The 23,828-nt window shown below is 36.3% G+C and overlaps 1 protein-coding gene and 1 long non-coding RNA gene across 3 annotated transcripts in view; one reads left to right on the top strand and one right to left on the bottom strand.

Annotated features, from left to right (window-relative positions):
• The window catches only part of FAM161A (FAM161 centrosomal protein A), a 38,445-nt gene extending 30,918 nt beyond the window's left edge, over positions 1 to 7,527 (top strand). For both annotated transcript variants that reach the window (XM_069069017.1, XM_069069018.1), the window contains 3 exons: positions 1,626 to 1,725; positions 6,241 to 6,386; positions 7,030 to 7,527. In XM_069069017.1, coding sequence (XP_068925118.1) covers positions 1,626 to 1,725; positions 6,241 to 6,386; positions 7,030 to 7,189 — 406 coding nt within the window. In that variant the 3' untranslated portion in view covers positions 7,190 to 7,527. The remainder of the gene's footprint in view (positions 1 to 1,625; positions 1,726 to 6,240; positions 6,387 to 7,029) is intronic.
• A 779-nt stretch (positions 7,528 to 8,306) lies between these two features.
• The window catches only part of LOC138146879 (uncharacterized), a 56,085-nt gene continuing 40,563 nt past the window's right edge, over positions 8,307 to 23,828 (bottom strand). Inside the window, exon 3 of the long non-coding RNA XR_011164627.1 lies at positions 8,307 to 8,504. This is a non-coding gene — a long non-coding RNA (uncharacterized lncRNA). The remainder of the gene's footprint in view (positions 8,505 to 23,828) is intronic.

Raw genomic sequence — 23,828 nt, forward strand, 5'->3', positions numbered from 1 at the left:
ACACACACTTCTGATGGCCTATGTACAGGATGTCCCAAAAGGCTTACTACAGTTTTAAACTTTGGTAACTTTAGAAGTGTAAATGCTACACAAACTTAAAAAAAAAAACAGTTGGAAAGTTAGGTATTTTAAGATTTAAAACTAGTGGTTTGTTTCTTGTTGAAATTCAACCTAACTACTATCTAGTGTTCTATATCATTCTAGCCAGTTTTTCAAACCTTGTCAAAACTCTCTTCAGGTGCTACTCAGTGACTAAAAGGATGGCATTTGTAATCCTAACATTAGGATCATACAAGAAGGTTTTGATGGAAACATGCCAGTTTTGACATGACCTAAAAGAAAAACTCTGATGGAGATAGATTAGGTGGTTTAGCAAGAGGACCTCTTCGTCCAGTCCACTGGTCTGAGAAGGGGTCATCTTGAAACTGTCACATAGGCAGTGCATAGTTTCAGGGTGTCCAGACTTGTTCAGATTAAAAATTTATTATTCAAAATTTACAAAACTAAGTAAATATAAAAGAAATTTAATAAATTTCAAGTGATTGTTTTTTGTAAGTTTGTAGCATTTATACTTCTGAAGTTATTAAATCTTAAAACTACACTGAAACCTTTAGGACATATATGTGTATATCTATCTATACATATATGTATTTATGTGTGTATATATGTATGCAATTCTGTCACAAGAAATCTTAAGCTCATTTATTTTCAGATTTGGGTACATGAGAGAAAGTACTCATTTCTCTAACCTAAAGGTTGGTATTTAGAAGATAATATGAAGCAGCATGGCATGGGAAATAGATAACAGGCCTTAATTTAGGAAAGACCCGATTCAAATTCCCATTCGTGACCCTTCCTGGCTTTGTGATTCTGGACAATACACTTTCTTTAAGACTAGAACTTGTAAAACAGTGACCAGTATGTTTTGGGTTTTTTTTTTTTGGGGGGGGGGGGGGGGGTTGTTGTTTTTGTTTTTTGGGGGGGGGGGTAGGGAAGTTGGGGGTTAAGTGACTTACCCAAGGTCACATGGCTGCTTTTGTGTTAAATGTCTGAAGTCGGATTTGAAGGCAGGTCCTCCTGACTCCAAGGCCAGTGCTCTATTCACTGCACCACCTAGCTACCCCAGTATGGATGGGAAGAAAGGGAATTTCCTCACTGGCAGCTCCCTACACCATTGAAATCACAAGTCTATATGATAAATATATAAGGTGTCCCAAAAGTCTTAGGTGACTTATATAGAGATGTGTGTATATAGAGAAATAGTGTGTGTGTGTATCTGCCAGCTATTAAATGGATGGTTTGTACATTAATTAGTAGAGTATATAGTCACTTCTTTAGGCCAGATCCTGTTTACTAACTACCAGTTAGCAACCAGTGTACTAGCAACCAGTATATTCCCATAGAATAGACTGATTCTGCCAGTACATTTTCTATCTGACTTAGGGCACCACCAAAAAAAAAAATACAACCTTGACTAGGGAAAGGGAATATGGTAAGCTATTTCATACATAATTTATTTTTAAAATTTCTTAGGAAAAGCTACTTATTATTCTGTGTAATTCTTATTTTGAGCATAATTTTTAAAAGCTAAATTAATTTCTTCTTTTATATTACTTTAATGATAGAAAGAATGAGAAGGAAAGGATGAAAGAGTACCTACAAGAACTAGAAGAAATAGAAAAGAGATTGAAGAAGAGGCCATTACTGTTTGAAAGAGTTGCTCAGGTTGTGTGGATTGGCATTTAGTTCTTTTTTTTTTTTTTTGCTTTTATTTTTTTAACTCCCAACTTTCCCTCTTTGTGAAGTGATTCTCTAATAAGTATTTATGACAAATGCATCAAATTAACCAAATAATTTTGCTTAAAAATCTGAGAATTGAGCTATGTCAATGACAGAGTTAAGCCTGTATAAAATGTGAAGTTTATTTCTGTATTAAATATTCTTACTTTGTTTCATGGAAGCATTTTCGTCACTGACTAAAAATAGTGGTTATTTGCATTTTTCAGAACTGACTTAATTAGATCTTAGGGTAAAGCCTTTCTTTAATTTTGAATGGTGAAAAAATTTTTAGGGATTTCCTAACAAAAAAAACAACCAAGAATCATCAGTGTGGTGTCAGAGTATCACATTTCATGATGCTAATTAAAATAATTTAAGGTTTTTTTTCAAAACTGTAATTTCTTTAAATGGCATCTTCATAGCACAAAAAAAAATTTCCTATGGTAGTCTGACACTAAGTACTTTTCACAGTCCAGAATCCCTTGTTAAATCATCTTCTCACCTGCCCCCAAAATGGGATGTGTATGAGTGGCTTGGCTTTAAACAGATAATTCCCACACAAAAGGGAAGAGGTACTACTAACAACATACATTTTAAGCCACAAACCGTAGAGAATTAAGATCATAAACTCCAAGATTTAAGGCTGGAAAAGCTCTTTAGAAAAGTTAAGCCTTCCAGTAATAACTATGTCTGACTAGAGATGTGGCCATATAAGCTTAGTAATACCATAACATGTGTCTTCAAGAGACAAATAGTTGAGTCTATCAAAGAGGTGTGTGTATACTGGTCTACTCCCAAATCCACATAGGATGATAGTGTCATAATATCTTTTTAAAAGATGCAAATATAGGTTTTATATGCTGGATTGAGCATAATTTCATATATTACATTTTATGTCATACCTCTAAGTATGAATTTTTTATGTCAGTTTTAGATCCAGGCAAACAGAACCCATGGTTTAAATTATATGTTTGCAGTGCGAAGTAATTTTATCATTATGTGATTGATATGACCAGTGTAGTTGTTAGAACAGGATAATAAACATTTTTAAATATCACTTGAGACAATTATAGCTCCCTTGTTTGTGTCGATCACCTTAATTAGATTATAACTTTCTTTTCTTTATTCTGTACTGCAAAGACATAGTCATAGACTGCAGAAGTTACAGCATTCTATGAATTCCCATTCCTTAAATGTTTCTAAGTCTAAAATATTGGGAAAGATTTTATAAATAAGGAGAGGAGCAGGGAACAAATGGATATTTTAAATATGGAAAATAAATATGCAAAATTAAAGTTTAAAAGAAAATTTTACCTGTTAGAAAACCTGAATTTTTTTTACGCTATATGATCTTCTCTCTCCACTTAATTTTATGAAATCTCTTTTTTTTTTTTAGCTCTACCATAGCAAATGAACACTTTGTTTTCCAGTTCTGGCACTAATTATAGAGAAATTTTTATTTTAATTTACTATTTTTTGTTACTTCTTAGGAAAAAACATCTGTTCATTATCAACTAAAATATAGTTTCTTAAACTTTGAACATCATTATTATTAGCATATAGCTATGAACAATGGGAAGGGATGAAGAGGAAATCTGGTTGCTAAAAACACTGAAGAAGAGGGAAGTAGATTACAGCGATAAGGATGGGGAGAAGATGGTAAAAATGAGAAATCATAGTCTTAGTATGTAGTGCTGTGCCTGGCACGTAGTAGATTAATAAATGCTTATTAACTGGCTTAAAAGAGGAAAAGTTGACCGATGATGTCAAAGACAAGGTAAGAAGGTAAAAGTGGCAGAAACAGCACAGAACAAGAAATTTACAGGCTCTTTCCTGGAGTGGGAAAAGGAATGGTCATTGGCAAGGGTGATTACAGATACAGTAGTCTCAGGAAAGTGAAGTCAGTGCTGGAGGAAAGAGAGGTGATTTTGTTATTAGCATATCCTACGTTACCACCTGAGTGATGATGAGTTGGGAAATAGATCACAATTCTGGTATGATGATGTCATGATTGGTCAGCAGTGGAGGAATTCGGTAATTCACTTACACAGACATTTGTTGGAGTTATCTCTTTGCAAAAGGAGAGCAATTAATAACTTCTTGCCTTAGTGATAATTGCAGCCTTCAAAAGGTGGAGAAATGAAAAAGGGGAAATTCTTATTCTCATTAATAAAGAAGAATTGGTTGCTGTGATGGAAATAATAGGAACCCCAGGAGGAAGTGGCCTTCCCTCCTAGAGTTTATGATGGAGAAGGAGAAGAAATCAGAGTATATTTTGACACACTCCCTACTGTTTATGAAAGCATATATAAAAGAGTGCAGAGGAAAGAGAGGTCAGATCCCATGGATCAAAATGCTCCAGAGAAAGTCAGCCTGGGAAGGATGGGAGATGCTCAGGAATGTTTGAAGGCCCAAAGGCAAAAATTTCCAGGGAGAGAAGGGAAAGGGGGCTTTGTTTGAAGTGACTGGTAAGTGAAGCAGATGCATAGAGAACTCACCCACCAGCTTAGATTTGAAAAAAAATATATAGAAAATGGAAGCGTGGTCATGAGAAAAGTTGACTTAAGGCACGTGGCATGGTCTTGTAAAAATACCATCAGTAGTGCTAAAGTTCAGAAGGATATGGGGGAAACTGACACCAGAAAGGGTTTTTTTTTTCAGTCATATTGAGAGGAAAAGGAGAATCAAAGAAGAAATCAGACCTTTGCTTTGAATGGATAGGACAGTGGAGCCTTTATTGTATGATCATCACATCTGCAAATGACTGAAAGTTAGAGAGCTAACAGATTGGGTAACACAGTCAGGATCCAAAAGGATCTCGATAGGCTGAAACAGCAGTTCTCAAACTCTTTTGTCTCAGGACCCCTTTATTTTCTTAAAAATTTTTGAGGACTCCCCAAAGAGCATTTATGCGAGTTCTATCTAGCCATGTTTCCCATATTAAAAATAGAAAAAAAAAAAACCCTTGTGAAGTGTGTGAGAGTGAGGGATTCATTTTGTTGGTACGTTGAACAAGAGGGCCTCTGAGGTCCTTTCTGATGCTTAGTTGAGTTGTGAAGCAGAACAGACTTGAGAGGCATGCTAGCCATAAGCCAGGGATGTGGAAAGTTACAAGTGTCCAGGGGATGCTGACAAGGATGGGGAACCTCAAAATTGTGTTATATAAGCATCACTTGAAGGAATTGAAGATGGTTAGCCCGGGGAAGTGAAGATTTAAGGGAAATGTGGAAGACGTGTTACATTTGTTCAGCTTGGCCAAAAGGAAAGAACTCAGAGCAGAGTTTGCAGGAGGAAATGTTGTGAAAGATCAGGATTTGTTCATGAAAAAAAAATGGTGTATTGGCCAAAGTTAGTTATTTATTATGGGGGTGAAGGGATGGCATGTAGGCTAAGAGGAGGATCCCCAGATGTTGGCCTTTTCAGTTGATGGCCACTCACCATTCTGAGGGGCCCTTGAACATGAGAAATATAACAGCTGGAGCTTTCAGCCGTTATAACATGGCCTCAAATTCCCTTCCTGGGGGTTATTTGGCACTGTCTGTTACAGCTTTACTCCATTCCCAGGCTAATTTGGGGAGTCAGCTCCAGGTGGTTATGCTGCCCTGCCCCTCCCCTCCTCATAACAGAAGCCCAGTCTGCTTTGAGGTACCTCTTATTATTTAAGAAGCCTTTCTTTACATCAGGGAATTGGCTTGGACCAGCTCATCCTGAAATATGGGGAAGGTTTATTAATCTGACCAGGCCAGTTCCAGGGTATTAAGAATTTTATATTCACTCATGGGAATCTCTGCTAAATTCAAATGACCCATGATCTCCAAGTGTTTCACAGCCCCTGTAAGAAAGCCATGGCACTAATGTGGTACACATTAGAAAGTAGCTCAAAGCTAGACTGGCCTTAGATCCTTCTTAGCTGTGTGACCCAGGGACAGCCACTTAGCTTCTTGGTGCCTCAGTTTCTTATCTATAAAATGAGGGAGCCAGATTCCCAGGGGGAAAGTTACATGCCCTTTGAGCTCTAAGTCTATAACTGTGACTCCCAGTGAGCCCAGGAGTTCCCCAAAGCTAATTCTGTAGTCACCACAGAGCATTAGAAACTTCTGATGTGACATGGAAATAGCATGTTGCCTGTTTCAGTATGCCTTACAAACTATCAACTGAGGGACAGGCATGGATTTAAAGAGTGAGTTTTTTTTTTACAATTTATGAAATACAGTTTTTCCAAAGATAACTACAGTAATTGTTAGCTTGTTTCCTGACCTTAGGCTACAGTCATATATGTGGTAGTAACTGTAGTAATTACAGTAAAAAAAAAAAAGTTCCCCATAGATCTCTGTTAGGTACCAATGGAATTCATTTCCAAAGGATCTTCTAACCACCTTTCTCATAAGTAATAGTGCTTTATTGAGGAAGTTTGCTTTCTTTCTGGTTAACTAATTAACAAAGGCATTTTTTTCCTTTTAGAAAAATGCAAGAATATCAGCAGAAAAGCATTATTCTAACACTTTAAGAGGATTAGGACTTTGTGATGAGTTTGTTTCAAAGAAAGGCCAAAATGCAGAGTGCTTGATAGATCAAGAGATTGAAAACTGCTCTGAAGATGAAGTAAGGTAATAAATATATAAGTTCTTAATGATTTACACTTAAAAAGGGCCTGTTTATTCAAATCTTAAACTTTTTTGTTTTTTATATAACATTTTAGGGTTTACAAAGCACTTGACCCATGTCATATCACTTGTTCCTCACAAATGTCTTGTGAGGCAGTTATGTCCTTATCCCCATTTGTGAGGAAACTAAATTGAGGGAACTAGAAGTAAGTAATTTGCTTAGAGTCCCACAGCTCTTAAGTGTCTAATGTGGAACTGGACCAAGGTCTTCCTGACTCCAAAAGCACTTCTCTGTATCCACTGTGGCACAGAGAAAAAGAAATTGTTTCTGACTCCTAGAAAATGTAATGATAGTATAAATATGGCACTTTTATTTGAGTTTTTTAAAAACATGGCACTTTTTAAAAGTAAAGCCTTAATAACAAATAACAAAATCATTGACATAGAACTTTTCTAAGATCAAAATGTAATTTTTCCAGCAGTCTAACAAAATTTTCTGGAAAGGCATCAGCATCATGAATTTGAGGAAGACATAGAATTACATAACAGGAGAATATGCATGAGGATTTGTTTACCTTGTAATTTTTTCCTTTGGATGATTAGCATATGAGAATCTTCTTATTTTATTTATTTTTCCCCATCTTAGCCCTGATGAAGACAACCTAGGAGAACACTGGGAAGAAAATGATCAGGATGACTTTGTCAGACAAGATGGTCTAAATCAAGATGATGAAAATTATGAAGATAATTCAGAAGAAAACTCCACATCGTTGGAGAGGAAAGTGGGTACAAGAAAAGCTCTTTAAAAGTACCATATTTCTTGGTTACAGCCAACAACTAACTGACTTGTGTTAAGTACGTCCTTGGAGGCACATTTTTTGGATACAGATCTGCTGCAGTCTGGAAAATGTTGGATTTCTGTATAAATTTTTACCTTTTTAAATCCCAAATCATTGCACATAGATACTTTGTAAGTAAATCATGAACATGCCTCTGTCAAAGAAATGTAAAGGAATTTTTTAAAAATTAAGTGTTAATATGCAATCATTTCTTCAGCATTGTTTTTTTTCTTTGCACACACCATTGATTACATGTGAATCAGCATTTGTAGTTCAAATAAAATTAAAAGCATGATGTAGCAAGACATTTTAATTTCTAAGTATGTCTTTCTTATAGTGGAAAAACTAATGAAGGTTCTAGTACTATCAGTGAGATCTTCCAATTAGTAGCTCACAAATATGTTTTAATTAAGAAAATTGTTTTTCTAACAAAGGGAAACGTTGACATTGAAATTCCATTGTAACACATTGAAATTCTTTTTCACATTGTATTAAATTATCAACCACCATGTTGGGTTTTTTTTTTTCAGTTAATCCCAAGTATTAATTTATTAAGCATCAACTATTTTTGATAAATACATTTTCATTATGTTTATAGCTTCAATAATATGAGCAAAGACTATGAAACAGAAGTGAATAAAAATGTTAGCCCCACTTATCAAGAACTGAGTTTTATTGTAATATCAAGACAGTATTGTGAAAAACTGAACCCATTTGATTTTTTTCTCTTCTACCTTTCACAGTTATGGATGAAGAATGAATTATTTTTTAAAGTTGCTGTTACTCATTTTCTTTTTCAATTAATAACCATTTATTTTCTTTCCTACCCCTAATTAAAAGAAAAAACAAATCACTGAAACAAATATACCTAGTCAAGCAAAATAAATTCCCACATTGGCCATTTCCAAAAATTTTATGTCTTGTTCTGCATATCAGGTCTTAAAACCTCTCAGGATTTGGCTAGCATAGCTCATCAGTCTTTCAAAGTTGTTAGTTTTTTCAGGGTTGTTGGTATTGTACAAATTGTTCTCTTGGTTCTGTTCACTTCACTCTGCATTAATTCATACAAATCTTCCCAGGCAGGTTTTTTTTTAAAAATATATTTATTTATTTATTTTTAGTTTTCAACATTCACTTCCATAAGATTTTTGAGTTCCAAATTTTCATCCCATGTAACTCTCCACATGCTTCCAGAAGTTTGCTGAGTCCACCCGATGTGCCAAAAGTGGTCCTCACCCTCTTTTGGCATCACCAGCAGTACATTCTGGCTCTCCACTTGTACCTAACAGACAAAAAAAATGACATTCTTTACTTCTTCAGAGTTCTTTGTTGGTTATGATGTTGCAGCTTGTTCACACTAGCTAGGCTTCTTTCCATCGCACTCTGTGTAATACTCATCTTTAGTTGTTTGGGGGCAATGATACTCTAGGTCTCACTGCCATACAGTGAGACAAGTAAATGTTGGTTTTGAGAAAGATTGACTTTTGTTGTTATAAGAAGCTTTGGGTTAGTAAAAGCGCTTTGCAGTTTCCCAAAAACAATCCAGCCTTCTCTTTTGCTCTTTTTCAGCTCTAGGCCCAGCTCATTGTCCTATGTTGTCTGTCCCACAAATGCATACTGTTGGGGGAAACTCTACAGGTTATTTGTTGAAATGTGGTCACTAGGCACTCCATGTATTTGGTCTTTCCTGTGTGGATTGACAAACAAAACACTTTTGAATGTTCTCAAAGGCTCTGTGATCTGTCATGATATGGTTAAGAATAGCATCAGGACTCAATGAAATGAATCTGGCAAGGATTGACTGAGAAAAAAATTTATGTTTGTTTTGGCTTTTTAATTATATTGAGAAAAAGAATAAAATGATATAAGATTGCTGTTAAGGGTGTCTGGGACAGTAGGACATAAGAAGCTTCTGTTTTCTCTACCAAAGAGAATAATATTTAGACTATAAAGGACTCAGCCTGTAATTTCATTGTTTTAAGTAAGTTAGCATCTTCTCTGCAACTTAGAGTCTTAGAGGGCTACTTAGAGCACTGAAAAGTTAAGTGCCTTGCCCAAAGTCACACAGCTAGTATATGTCAGAGGCAGGACTTAAACCCGGGTCTTTCAGTCTGGTGCTTACAGACCTTAGATGGCACAATAAAAAAAGCTATTAAGAAACTGAAATTCAAGATAGATAAGAAGGCAGTAAACAAACAAACAAAAAACTACCTATTATGGTATTAGTAGACTCAAACTATATTACAAAGCAGCAATCATCAGAAGTATTTGGTGCCAAGTGATGGATTCAAGATGGGAATAAAATGTATGTTTGTGGGCATGGACAAATTATTTTTCCTTTGTGCTTTCATTGCAAATATTTTTTTAAAATTTTTTTTCAATTTTGAGTAGAAAAGGATGCCAGTATAAGGAAGACTAGGAATAGGAATCGCTCCTTCCCCCCACCCCCCAAAAAAGAAAAGTAAATCATGGATTTTTTTAATACACCAAGTAGAAAAAGAGGAAAGCCAGATGAAATCAAGATAGCTTTGAAAGTCCATATTGAATTTTTAATTACTCAAAAAGAAAATCAAGCCATACATAATAGACATTGTTTCACATACAATCCTCTTTTTCTGTTTTGTGATGTATATAAAGTGCTCCTTTTATTTCATGTTTGTGACTTTTAAAATAAAAAATTAAATATGGATGGTTAAAAAAAGTATTTGGTGCTGGTTAAAAAAACTGAAAAGTAGATTAGTATAACAGAAGTAATTGAAAACGGTAGCCCCTTACTTGATGGGCCCAAAAACACATTTTTGAAGGAAGGGCTTCCTATTTGAAAAGAACTGTGGAGAAAACTAAAAAGCAGTTTGGCAGAAAAGAGATTTAAAACCACTAGCTTATACCATATGCTGCAAAAAATTCAAACTAGCTGAACATAAAAGGTCATATTATTAAAAATAAGAAGAGCAGGTCATATTACTAAAAGCCATGTCATTTAAAGGTCATATTATTAATAACAGAAGAAGAGCAGATACCTTTCATGAGTATAGTGAGGAGTAGGAATTTTTAACTAAAGGAGGGCTCTAGCAATTAGTTTAAAAATAGATCTTTTTCACTACATAAAATTTTTAATTTGCTTTAAACCTTCTAAAGGTTTTGTGTAAATTAATGAAGATATAAAATATAACGAAGATGTAAAGTAGGAAAAATGTTTTCATCAAATATCACCAAAATCTGATATCCATAATAAAATGTAATGATATAATATATATATAATACTAAAAGCCATATCCCAATAGACAAATGGACAAAAGGATATAAAAGCTGTGAAATTAATTCAAGTATTCTGGAAAGTAATTGGTATTATTCTAAGAAAGTGAGTAAAATGCTTGTGCCCTTTGACCCAGGGATCCCACTGCAAGGCATATATGCTACATATTGTTTCTCAGTGACAAAAAGAACAGCCCCATATATGCCAAAATATTTATAACTGTGCTTTTTGTAGTCTCGGGGGAGTGGAAACAAAGTAGAGCCCAATTGAGGAATGACCTGGCTAAACAAGAAGTAATTAAGACATGAATGTAATGAAATATTATTACTGGTACGACAAGAAACAGTGAGCTTTGGTGATAAATATCAAGAAGCAGGCATAGACATGAATTGGTGCAGAGTGAAGTAAGCAGAACTGGAAAAGCAATATACACAATGACTATAACAATAAGTTTAATGTTACAAAACCTACTAATCAAGCCTGGCCCCAAAGAAAGGATAGGAGAAAACACTTCCCCCAGCTTCTTTGCAAGGGATCCACAGATGTAGAAAATCATACATGTGTTGGCTGTTTAGCTGAATTTTTTTTCCCTTTTCCCCTTTAAAAAGTTTTTGTTATTTCCAGGAGGGATTAAGGAAGACATATGGAGGGAAATATAGGTGATGTAATTTTTAAGTCAGTACAAATCTACTAAAAAGGTAAAAACACGTGTCATGCCATTTTTGTTTTTTAACATTCTCCTTTGAAAGAATAAGGGCAGAGAGAGAACATGACACACATTTCATTTATGCCATAAAAATCATAGCACATAAATCTGTGAAGATAGAAAACAAAGTTAAATATAAAATAAAACCAAATAAGACACAATAAATGATTTGCTCTTTAAATTGTACTTGTTTGTTTTTCCAAATTGGGACTTCAGGCCTCTGTCTCACTCACCAAAGCAGCTGTTCCAAACCTTATTTCTCCTTAAGCCTCGCATGGTACCTCCTTCCCCTACCCTCTCAGCTTAAGACCTGACCTCATATTTCACTGAAATAATTTAGGCCATCTGCTGGGAGCTCTCTCTTCTCCCCTTGTCATCTCATTTTCCTCTGACATCTTCCCTCACTATCTCCTCCTTCAATTCCTAATGAAGATGTGGTCTCTCTTGCCAAGACCAACCCCTTCATCTCCTCTCCTCCTGTATTCTCCAAACATTATTGTAACTGTAATCCCCATTTTCTCTTTTATTTTCAATATTTCTTTGGGAAACTTAAGAATATTAATGTCTTCCAAACCACCATGCTTCCAACCAGTTCCCATAGCTATCACTGAAGGGGAAAATCATTATGGAGAAGGGAACCACTTTCCTCATTACCACCAGTGACAACTGCTGACCAATTGCCACTAAGAGGTGGGGGAAAGCACAGGAGCCCTGGGACCAGTGGAATATCCCCAGGTGATCTTATTGCTTCTAGCTCAGCTCTCATAGCCATCATTCAAGGAAACAATGCCGCTTGAGAGAGGGTCAGCCGTCCCCATCAAATACCAACTGATTGCTACTCACAAGGCAGGTAAACCAGCCTAGCAAAAGCAACATGTCTCTCTGACAGATGTGCCACACAACTCAAAACCACCAACGACTTCTAGACCACAGTCTCCCCTCAAACCCTGATGGAGGCATCCCAGGATCCTGAACCCAAGAATCTTGGGCATAGCAATGCTTCCAGCCCAGTGTCCACAGCCATCATCCTTGAGAAGCAACCCCTGTGGAGATGCAACCTGGTAAGTGATTCTATTTGTATTGAAGACCCAAAAAGAAAATTCTTGCCACTGTCAAATAGTTGACCATCAGAAACTGCTATCATTTTATTAGTGGAAATGATTTTAAAGAAGAGGCATTAACATCTGCTTTAGCAATGCACCTTAAGGATTGTGGGACTGATTTGCAGTAGAAACCTCTCATATGTGTTCTCTCCCCTGTTAGACTATAAACTCCTTGAGGGCAGGAATTATCTTACTTTTGCATTTTTCCCAAGTGCTTTGCTCATAGTAATCCATTAATAAATGTTTCATTCAATCATTCATTCTGTACTAGCTCCTTACCTGCTGCATACAAACACAACCCCTTATCTCTACCATTTTCCAAAAACTCTTATTTGAATTGCTAGCTATCATCCTATATATTCCCTGCTAAACCTTTTGAATAAGTCATCTATATGTGGAACCTACACTTCTGCTCCTTTCTCTTCTAAATCCATGGCAATCTGCCTTCATCATTCCATTGAAATTGGTCTTTCCAAAGTGACCAATGATCTCTTTATTAAATCCAGTGGCTAAAGTCATTTTCCTAAAAACATGGGTCTGAGCATGTGACCCTCCTGCTGAATTATCTCCAGTGACTACCCATTATCTCCAAGGTGAAGCTTGAAGTTCTCTGTCATTTCACAGAATTGGTCATTTCCTTCTTTTCTACTTTTCTCACACTTTACAACCCCCTCCGGTGATGCCAGCCTTCTTGCTGTTCCTGGCAAAGAACAGTCCACTTACTATCTGTACCCTCACACGTTATGGGAACGTCGCCTCACCTCTGTGTCTGGACATTGCCAGCTTCTTTCAAGACTGAACTCAAACACCGCTTTCTGCAGGAAGCTTTCTTTCCCTGACTCCCCGTGCGGTTTGTTCCTATTGATTTACACATCATCTTCTCCAATAGTATATAAGCTCCTTGAGGGCAAGGATTATTTTTGTGTTTTTATATCTTCAAGGCTTAACAGCACCTGGCATAAAGTGTGTGTAGATTTAGTCATTTTTCAGTCATGTCTGACTCTTCATGACCCCATTTGGGGTTTTTTGGCAAAGATACTGGAATGCTTTGCTATTTCCTTCTCCAAGTCATTTTACAGGTGAGGAAACTGAGGCAAATAGGGCTAAGTGACATGCCTAGGGTCACACAGCTAGTAAGTGAAGCCAGATTTGAACACAAGAGGAGTCTCCCAGACTCCAGGTCCAGCACTCTGTACACTATGGCGCCACCTAGTGGCCTCTGGCATGTTGTAAATACTTTGTAAATGTTGGTTAATTAATTGATTCTGTTTCTAGAATTAACTCTCTTGACTTCCCTTTTTTCCTCTGAGCCTCAGCTTCCCCATCCTGAGTTCTGTTAAGATGTGATTGTCACAGTGAATAGAGCACCAGCCTTGGAATCAGAAGGACCTGAGTTCAAATTCAGCCTCAGACACTTAACACTTACTAGCCATGTGACCTTGGGCAAGTCACTTAGCCCCAATTGCCCTACCCTCCCCCCTCCAAAAAGCAAAAAAAAAAAAAGATGTGCTTGTTATGCCTCCATCTCAATTAACAAGCCAGCTAGAAAAAGAGAAAACCCACAGTCCTGTCCTAAATTAATTCTACAATCTGATAAAGTTTTGCCTCCTTAAAGGAATTTGAAAATAATCTATAATGAAAGAAAAATTTCTACACACTTTTCTCTATTCTGCTTTCAGGGGAAGAACTGATCATTGAATGTGACTTAATTTTTAAATCACTTCTACAATACACTTTCACATTTACTCCTACTTCAAAAGGAACTTTTGTACTTAAAGGTTTACCAGTGGGAAACCTAAAAACTGAGAACAGTGCTAATTTTTCTCTTATTAAAATCTTTGGGGCTTTTTTGAGGTCATTAATTTCCTATTCCTTTTACATGTTCCAAATGCATATTCCACACTGGTACATTCACTGAAACAGAAAAATAGGATAGAAAAGCAATCATAGTCATGTAAGAAAGCTGCTTGCTAAGGCAACAGATGGTTGATAAATGCTTGTTGAATGAATAAATGAATGAACCAGAATTTTGGTGTACAGTGTAACAATAAGGTAGTGGGACTGACCTTTTAACCAGTATAACAGTACATAGTCTGATACGATAGAAAGAACATTGGACCCGCAGGCAGATGACCTTGATTCAAATCCTGCCTCTCCTACTCTGGTCCTTGGGCAAATGACTTTCTCTAAGCCTCAGTTTCCTCAACTGTAAAATAAAGAATTGGACTAGATGATCTCTAAGGTCTTTTCCAGTTCTAAATCTATGAGCCTAATTCCAAATGAGGGATGTCCTCTTCAAAAAGTCACATTGGGATGTTGCAAGGCTGTTTACTTATTCTAGAGATGTTGCCACTGTTTAGATACATTATTAGAATTCTTGTAATCATACTTATTCTTTTGAAAAACCACAGTGGTGACTGTTTACCCTTTGAAACTGGACTTAATTTAAAAAAAAATTTTAAATCCAAATATCATTTATAGCCATTTATGTTGAAAATTAGGTGACCTGATATAGCTTCACAAGGTACTGAACTTGATAAAGATGATAGTATAGTATGTCACATATAGATATCTAGAGATTTGTATCTATCCTATATATGTGAGAGAGACAGAGAGAAGGAGAGACAGACAGACAGAGACACAGAGAGAGAGAGAGAAGGATAAAGCTGGATTTGTGATTTCATCACTGTGGAATTTCCAGTATGGAAAACCCTCTCCACTAACATAGATCAACAATTTGTCTCTAATTTATAGTCTTCAAGAGTTGCCTGGTATAAATACTTTAGAACATATAGGTTCTTTTCCTTTTTCCTTAACCATCTTTGGAGAAAGACCCTAGGGGCAGCTAGGTGGCGCAGTGAATAGAGCACCAGCCCTGGAATCAGGAGGACCTGAGTTCAAATCCAGCCTCAGACACTTAACACAAAAACTAGCCGTGTAACCCTGTGCAAGTCACTTAACCCCAATTGCCCTCCAAAAAGCAAAAAAAAAAAAAAAGAGAGAGAGAGAGAGAGAAAAGAAAAAGAAATAGACCCTAGTAGAGGTACTGTGGGTCAAAGGATATAGGCAGTTTAATAACTCTTTGGGCATAATTCCAGATTTCTCTCCGAAATGATTGGATCAGTTCACAATTCTTACTAACAATGCATTAGTGTCCCAATTTTTCCATATCCCCTCGAACATTTGTCACTTTCCCCTTCAACTATTTCAGCCAATCTGATAGGTGTAAAATTATATCTCAAGGCTGTTTTAATTTTCATTTCTCTAATCAATAAAGATTTATACCATTTTTTCATATGAGATAATTATTTTTTTTTAATTCTGGAACCTCAAGTTAAGAACTGCTTTATAATAATATGCTCTGTGTGTGTGTGTGTGTACGGACAATTTAGAATCATAAGTCTGTTTAAATTGGACCTTAGAGGTCACACAACCCATGGGTATGCTAGTAAAAAAAGAAATGTATGCAAGGCACACTTTTAAGTTTAAGCTACATTATTAACACTTTCTTATGCCTGGGAATCAATACAATAAATCAATAACAAAACATTAAAGCAAGCTTGATTGGTAGCATTGGCTGATTTCTGAGACATAAAAAGGCCAGCCTACTCCAGCACTCTACTGAATCCAATCCTTTCATTTTACTAATAAGGAAATGAATTATCTAAGATCACACAATTCCTAGACTGGTAGAACCAGCATTAGACTAACAGAAGAATCTAGGTGTACAGTATTTTTAACATCATTTAAAAGAAAATTTATTAAATGAATTCTAGCAATTTGGGTGTAATGTTCTCTCGTGCTGCCTGCCCACGTGTGTTAGGAATATTAGTATTATAAGCTTTTGCCTAAGGTCCTCTGAGATTCCATAGTTCAATAAACATCAATTATGATTAATAATCCTAAAACGAGCATTACAGCAACATTTCTGCTGTCCTGTTTTTTTAATCACCAATTAGATGGATAAATCCCTTGTCTACCTTGACATAACCAGCTTCTTTCTCCCCAGTTCCTAAATTAATCCTAGGCAATCCAAGTGAAGTACTTAGAAAGATACATAAATCCTTTCAGATTATTGTCATTTAATAGCCCATATGGATCAAAGGTTCATTTGTCTAGTGAAAGCTTTTAAAAAACAAACTGAGCAATGAAAATAAGTTCCGTAACAAATGACTTGTCACAGGTAAAACCTTATTAATTGAATAATATTACAATGATCCTTTTTTTCATAACAGATTCATAGCATAGGGCCCCAGGGGCAACTGCTTTCTTATCTGGTGATACATTTTCTACATTGAATAATAGCAAATTATGCTACATTCCCCATTCCCATAATACTCACTTGTTAAAAGAATCTGACTCATTATAAACTGAAGAGTTCTTCACAGTTCTTTCATCCTACTATTAAGCAGTAATTTTCTTCTTACCTTCTAACTGAATCATCACAGCCAATCTGACTCAAAACCTCAGCTCTAATTCCAGATTTCACCCATTGAAACTAAATAGCTAAACTAAAACTAAATAAATCTCAAGGAACCAAGAGTTTAGAGACAGAAAAAGGACAGGGAGAAGGTTTCCTCCCCTTTAAGAGACCTGTGATTTCATCAAAGTAGGGAGCAACTTGGTGAGGAAACTCTTCCTGCTAAAGCAGATCTACAATTGATTGAGTTGTCTGGGACATCTCAGGTTAAGGGACTTGCCCAGATTCACTCAGCCACAATGTGGAAAAGATGGAACTGAAAGCCAGGTTTTCCTGACTGTAGCCCAGGAGTGGGAAACCTGAGGCTTCAAGGCCACATGTGACCCTCTAGGTCCTCAAGTGCAGCCCTTTGACTGAATCCAAACTTCACAGAACAAATTCTTTTATTAAGGGTATTTGTTCTGGGAAGTCTTGATTGTAGTAAAGGTGGTGGTGGTGGTGGTGGTGGTAGTAGTAGTAGTAGTTTCTTCTCTGGAAGATGGAAATATGATTCCTAACAACAGACTCTAAGACTCTAATGATTCTGTATGATCTCAACTACATAGGCACTATCTCCAGTGACAAAGCACATTGACACCCAACTCTATCGGCCCATCCTGTTCTCTTGTCTATGTCCTTCCTAGTATAACAGTAGTGTACTCATTCTAATAAAGATCTACAAAAATTTAAAAATATTTCTTCCCCATAAAGTTGGTTATAAATGCTGTCTAATAAATCTATTTTCCTGATAAGGCTTATTCATAAACAATCCCATCTATGTCAAAAATGGTAGCCATGATCTTTTCTTGCCTTTCTCCTTATTCTCTAAAGCACTTTATTTCTATAAACTAAGAAATGTTGCGACTGCTCATTTTTTTCCTAGAGGACTGAGAACTGTTTTTTCCATGCAGGAAAAATAGTGAAAGATTGTTCATGACTCATTCATTCAACTGCTTGCCTTGTACCAGGGAACTCCCACAAAATTAAATTAATGAACCACAGAGGTGATAAGAAATGATTAAAAACAAATTATTCAATATCAGTAGGTAACATTCTATAGAAATTATCTATAGTATCTCATGCTACTTTACAAAATAGGTATCTTTCACCAGTTAGAATCTTCATAGCACTTATTTTAAAAACTTGAGTTTCTTTGACAAATGCCAATTAACACAGTATTACTACCCTGATAGAAACAACTACCACCCAGGCACCTTATGCTGTGCTTGACCCTATGGTGTGAAAACATTTCTGGGAGTGGTGGACTAGAAAGGGACTCTATTCAAAGTTTGGTTTGGAAATTTAATTGTGCCACTATTTTACCTAAATTTTTTTCATTTTAATTAAATATTTTTCATCACCTGTCTGATTAGGTAAGGAAACAATGCAAAGGATTATTTAAATATGTGTGCATATGTATACATATATATGCTAACAGTGTATAAAATAAAATTTATTTTCCATTTTAGTATTTTGGTCTTTCGTGATACTTTGATCATATTTATACAAGTACTTCTCCCAGTTATGCACACGACCCTCCTTTTCATCCTATTCTACTCTTAATTATAAACCTTCTAAAGACTAAATTGAGTGTCTTAAGACATTAGATTTGATAGATCTTCCTCCAGTTTTCCTAATAGTAACTGAATAAAAAATGAAGTACATAGGCTATCCATCTGTTATTCTTCCTCTTGACTGCTTTCTGGCCCAATCCTTTTCTGGTAACAGGTCTCCTTGATTATATTTTTTATGTGACTTCTGGTATGTAATTCTTTGTGCTCCTCCTCCCCACTTCCTTCCCCTTCCTCACCCAGAATCCATGCATTGCCTTTTTGTTAACCTGAATTTTAATTCTTCAGGGACTGATGACATATGATTCATAGCGATATACAATATTGGTAGACTTGGTTTTAAAAGATTGGTTTTTATTTCAAGAAGAAGCTTGGAAGTCATTGTAAAAACTATGCAGTTTTCCAAATATAATCCACTCTCTTCCTTGTATTCTGGGTACAGTTTACTGTCCATCTGTAGTGCCTGTCCAAGCCACATGTGCTGACAGGCTGTTTACCAAACTATAAATCAGAATCTGGACAATAGGCATTTGTCATTCACTTGATTTCTCCTCTATGGATGGTGAGGTGGAATTCTTTTGAATCTGCCATCTCTACAGAATCCATCTTCCATTAGAGCCTTAGATGGATAGCCTTAATGACAATGGCAAACCCTTCTGCTGAGCGTACATACCCCCCTTTTATGCCTCATTTGATATGAATCATCAGTTATCTAGCCAACTTGTCATTGTTGCATTTTTAAAAAATCATACATGATCTTAACATACTCATGGGAGTTATTTTGTTGGAAGAGTTTTTAAGGTGGCACTGTGATCTACGAAACCTTAAATATTTAAATGAATCTGTGAGGCTTCACATGGTACAGTAGGTAAGCGTTATTGGACCTGGTGTCAGGAAGACATGAGTCCATAATCCTGCCTCAGACCATTATATGTGACCCTGATCATGTCATTTCACTTTTCTGCCCCCTTAGTTTTCTCATCTGTAAAATGGGAATAATAGTAACACCTGCCTTACAGGGTTTTTGTGAAGATCAAATAAGATAATGAGTAAAGATATATGAATGCTAGCTATTATCTCACCAACATGGATGCTTCCTCCAGTGATGCAGATTACTGCCCCCATTTTTGTCTGACCATTCTGTGCAACTCTATTCATGTCCTTCCAGGAGTTCCCCACAGGGGATTCATCTAAGATGTGGCCTTTCTTACTTTCTTGTGACACTGTGGGGATACCACTGGAGCAGATAGCATCTAGAATCTGGATTATCTGAATTCGGATCTGACCTCAGACAGGAACTAGTCATATGACCTTGGGAAAGTCATTTGATCACTATCTGCCTCAGTTTCTTCAACTGTAAAGTAGGGATCATAATAGCAACCACCTCCCAGGGTTATTGTGAGGATCAAATGAGATAATATTTGGAAAATGCTTGGACAGTGCCTGGCATGTAGTAGGTGCTATATAAATTGCTGTTCCCTTCCCCTTCCTCTCTTGTTATCTCCCACATTCTCCAAACAAAGAATCCATTTTCTTTTTTTGCTCATATATTCCTTTGGTAGCCTATTTTACCCTACTTCTTCTTTATAATACCTTATTTGTAATGTGTTAGTTTAGTCATGCCCACCATGTTCTTCTCCATTGTTCTTAGGTGATATTTATTTTAGTTTCTTTCAAAACTATAGTGTCAGGGCAGCTAGGTGGTACAGTGAATAGAGCACTGGCCCTGGAATCAGGAGGACTGAGTTCAAATCCAGCCTCAGACACTTAACACTTACTAGCCATGTGACCTTGGGCAAGTCACTTGACCCCAATTGCCCTGCTTTCTCCCCTCCAAAAAGCCAAAAAAAAAAAAAAGACTATAGTGTCCACAATTCATAGCAATATAGCAACAGTAGTGGAAAAGTTATTAAAAAGATGGGCCTTTGCTTCAAGGAGAAGGTTGTGGTCATTAAAATTTCTCAAATGAAATTACTCTATTCCCCATCTCTTTTTACTAGTTAATTCTGGACCAACACTGTCTACCATCAGCATCTGTCCAAGGTAGGATGTCAGTCAGTCAATAAACATTTGTCAAGGGCCTCCTATGTGCCAGACACTCCTAAGTGCTGTATACCCAGCACTTAGAAAGGTAAAAGACAGTTCCTGCTCTTAAAGAGCTCAAAATTTAATGGGGGGGGACAACATGCAAATAACTATGTCTGTCTAACTATTGGCAGCCAGGTGATACAGTGGATAAAACACTGGGCCTGGAGTCAGGAAGACCTGAGTTCAAATCTAGTCTCAGACCCTTACTAGTTGTATGAACCTAGGCACATCATTTAAACCTGTTTGCCTCCGTTTCCTAATCTATAGAATGAGCTTGAGAACAAAATGGTAAACCACTCCAGTATCTTTACCAAGAAAACCCCAAATGGGGTCATGGAGAGTCAGACACTGTTGAAAATTGACTGCACAACAACAAGAATCTAACTATGTCATAGTCAAAACAATAGCTCCTCTTTAACTTCTAGGTGTTCCCTGGCAGGCAGTTAAGCCAAACTCTTTTGAATATTTTTCCTTGATTAAAGTGTAAGCTCCTCAAAGGGCAGGGACTACCATTCTCTTTTTTTTTTTTTTGTATCTTTAACTCTTAGCACAGTGCCCGCTATATAAAACACACTTAATCAATGTTTACTGAATTGCACTGGCTACGAATCTCACCTAGGAGACTCAGAAATCTAATGGGGCTTGATGCAAATATCACAATGTCATCTGCAAACAGGAGCTTTTGGAACACTTGACCACCCCTCCATAGGGAGTCTCTCTGACTCGGACTTCCATTGGATCTCTTCCATGGCAGTGGTACATATGTTTGATGAATATACATCCACCTATTTTATGCTTCACTTGATATTAACCATCAAAGGGATGATCAACAAGGTATAACTTTCAAGGACTCTTGTATAATTTTGACAAATGCATGGCAGACACCTTGTTGGAAGAAGAGTTTTTAAGGTAATATTTTGCTGCACTGAATCAAAAGCTTTTATGTAGCCAAAAACAATAAATACAATTGGATCTTATGAGTGCCTGTTAGTTCGTTGTCTGACAATAAAGGTTTATCAAAATTTCCCTAATAAATGTTTATCCATCAATGGCAGTAGAGATGCCACTTACACATTCTAATAGCAGAGCCCCTAAGGCACCACACAAAGAAGCAGAAATGGTACTAAAAAAAAAAAAATATACAGGAAAAACATCTCTACCAGACCCAGCATCCATAGTTCTATGTCAGATGTGACAGTTGGGAAAGATCAGTTCTGAAGATATCCAAAAAAAGGGAAAAAACCAAATGTTTTGGGGGGAAAAAATTCAAGCATTGAAAAAGTTAACCAAGATATATCACTAATTACTAACTCTTGTGCCTACTTTTTCATCTCTCTAAAATCTTTAAGGGAATATTCTCCACAAATATCGAGAGCATTCTTTATGGAGCTACTAGGAAGGAACAGGCAGATATTTTCAAAGAATATTTTAGAGTAGACCACACTTTGGTTATTGCATATAGAAGTATTTGGTATATTACGTGGTATTCTTACAAAAACATCTGCTAGTTGCTAAAGAAAAAATTATGAAATTACGAAAAGTAATGAATAAAGAAGATCTGAATGATTCTTACAATTCTGTTATTTCATTTATACTGTATTATTATAGGAAATTTATTTTACTTCATTATTCAAATGAAACATTTCCAATAAATTCATCAAAATTAATTCTATATTTTTGTCTTTCCAGAAAAAATTAATTTTATAGTACAAGTATGCCTCATTTTATTAGGCTTTACTTTATTGAGCTTTTTAGATAGTGTTTCCTTACAAATTGAAGGTTTGTGGCAATCCTGCCCTGAGTAAGTCCATCAGTGCCATTTTCCCAGTAGCATGTGCTCATATCATGTCTCCATCACAGTTTGGTTCTTACAATATTTCAAACTTTTCATTATTATTATATATGTTATGGTGATCTGTGATCAGCAACCTTTTATTGTAATTATAATTATTGTAATTATTTGGCGGTATCACTCCTATACGACTGCAAACTTAATCAATAAATGTTGTGTATATTCTGACTGCTCCACCTACTAGCCATTCTCCCATCTCTCTCCCTCTCCTTGGGCCTCCCTATTCCTTGAGACGAAACAATATGGAAATTAGGCCAATTAAGAGCCCTACAATGGCCTCTAAGCTTTTATATGAAAGGAAGAGTCAATCCATGAAGCAAACTTAATTGTTATCTTATTTTAAGAAATTGGCACAGCCACCCCAATCTTTAGCGACCTCTACCCTGAATCAGTCAGCAGCCATCAACAAAACCCTCCATCAGCAAAAAGATGATGACTTGCTGAAGGTTCATATGAAGATTAGCATTTTTAGTGATAAAGTATTTTTAAGTTAAGGTATGTACATATTATTGCATACATAATAGACTACAGTATGTCATAAACATAACTTTCATATGTACTGGGAAATCAAAACAATTTGTGTGACTCATTTTATTGCAATATGCACTTTATTGTGATGGTCTGGAACCAAACCCACAGTATCTCTGACATATGCCCGTCTCTAGTTCTGACCTATTCCTTAAAAATGGAGTCTTATCATCTTGTTTCTTCTATGGGAATTAGAATATTTTGCAAATATTGGATTAATTCTCAAAGTACTTTTCTTGAAACAAACCCAGAAAATTAGTACTAGACAAAAGAAACACCCTACTCACTCACAGAATTTATGGAATTACAGAGGTAGAAAATTTCTTAGAGAGAATCTAGAGAACCTCTCAACATACAAATGAGGAAACTGAAACCCAGACACATCGAATGACTTGCCCAAAGTCATGTAGCTAATTAGTGCCAAAGTTTAAATTATAGAGAACCCAGATTTCCTCTTAGCTTTGTGTTGTTTCTACTACACCATATTGCCTTGTAAACCTCTGTCTAACATTCTGTTCATAAGACTGTGATTAAAAACAGTTTTCCAAAATCAATCCCCCTGAAATAACAAAGTAGGAGTAATGGGGATCTGGTACATGTGCCACCAACTTCCTCAGCTGGTACAGCCTCCCCATGTGAAGGATGCCAAGTAGGTTCCTTTCGAGGACAATCACAAGAATGTGCAATGCAAGTGCTATGTAAAGACTGTGGAGTGTATCACATCAACAAGCATTTATTAAGTGCCAACTATATGCAAGGCAGTATGCTAATTGAATCAGCAATGTCTGAAAAAAAGTCTAATTCTGCATCACCTCTCTGTCAGGAGCTAGGTAGTAGCAGGCTTCTTCATTGGTCCTCTGGAATCACAGTTTGTCATAATGTTAAATTAATAAAAAAATTTATTTGGGTCAGATTTGTGCCTAAAATGCAAAGCATGGTATTAATAATATCTTTAACATGGAAATCACTGACTTACTACTAAGAACTAATGAAGCCAGAAATCACAATCCTGTTCTCATCCAGCAGATGGCAATCAGGAAATG

Source organism: Petaurus breviceps, unplaced genomic scaffold, assembly GCF_028583685.1.
Source record: "Petaurus breviceps papuanus isolate PSGF00001 unplaced genomic scaffold, PetGlider_PUasm1.0 90775, whole genome shotgun sequence".
Classification (NCBI taxonomy): domain Eukaryota; kingdom Metazoa; phylum Chordata; class Mammalia; order Diprotodontia; family Petauridae; genus Petaurus; species Petaurus breviceps.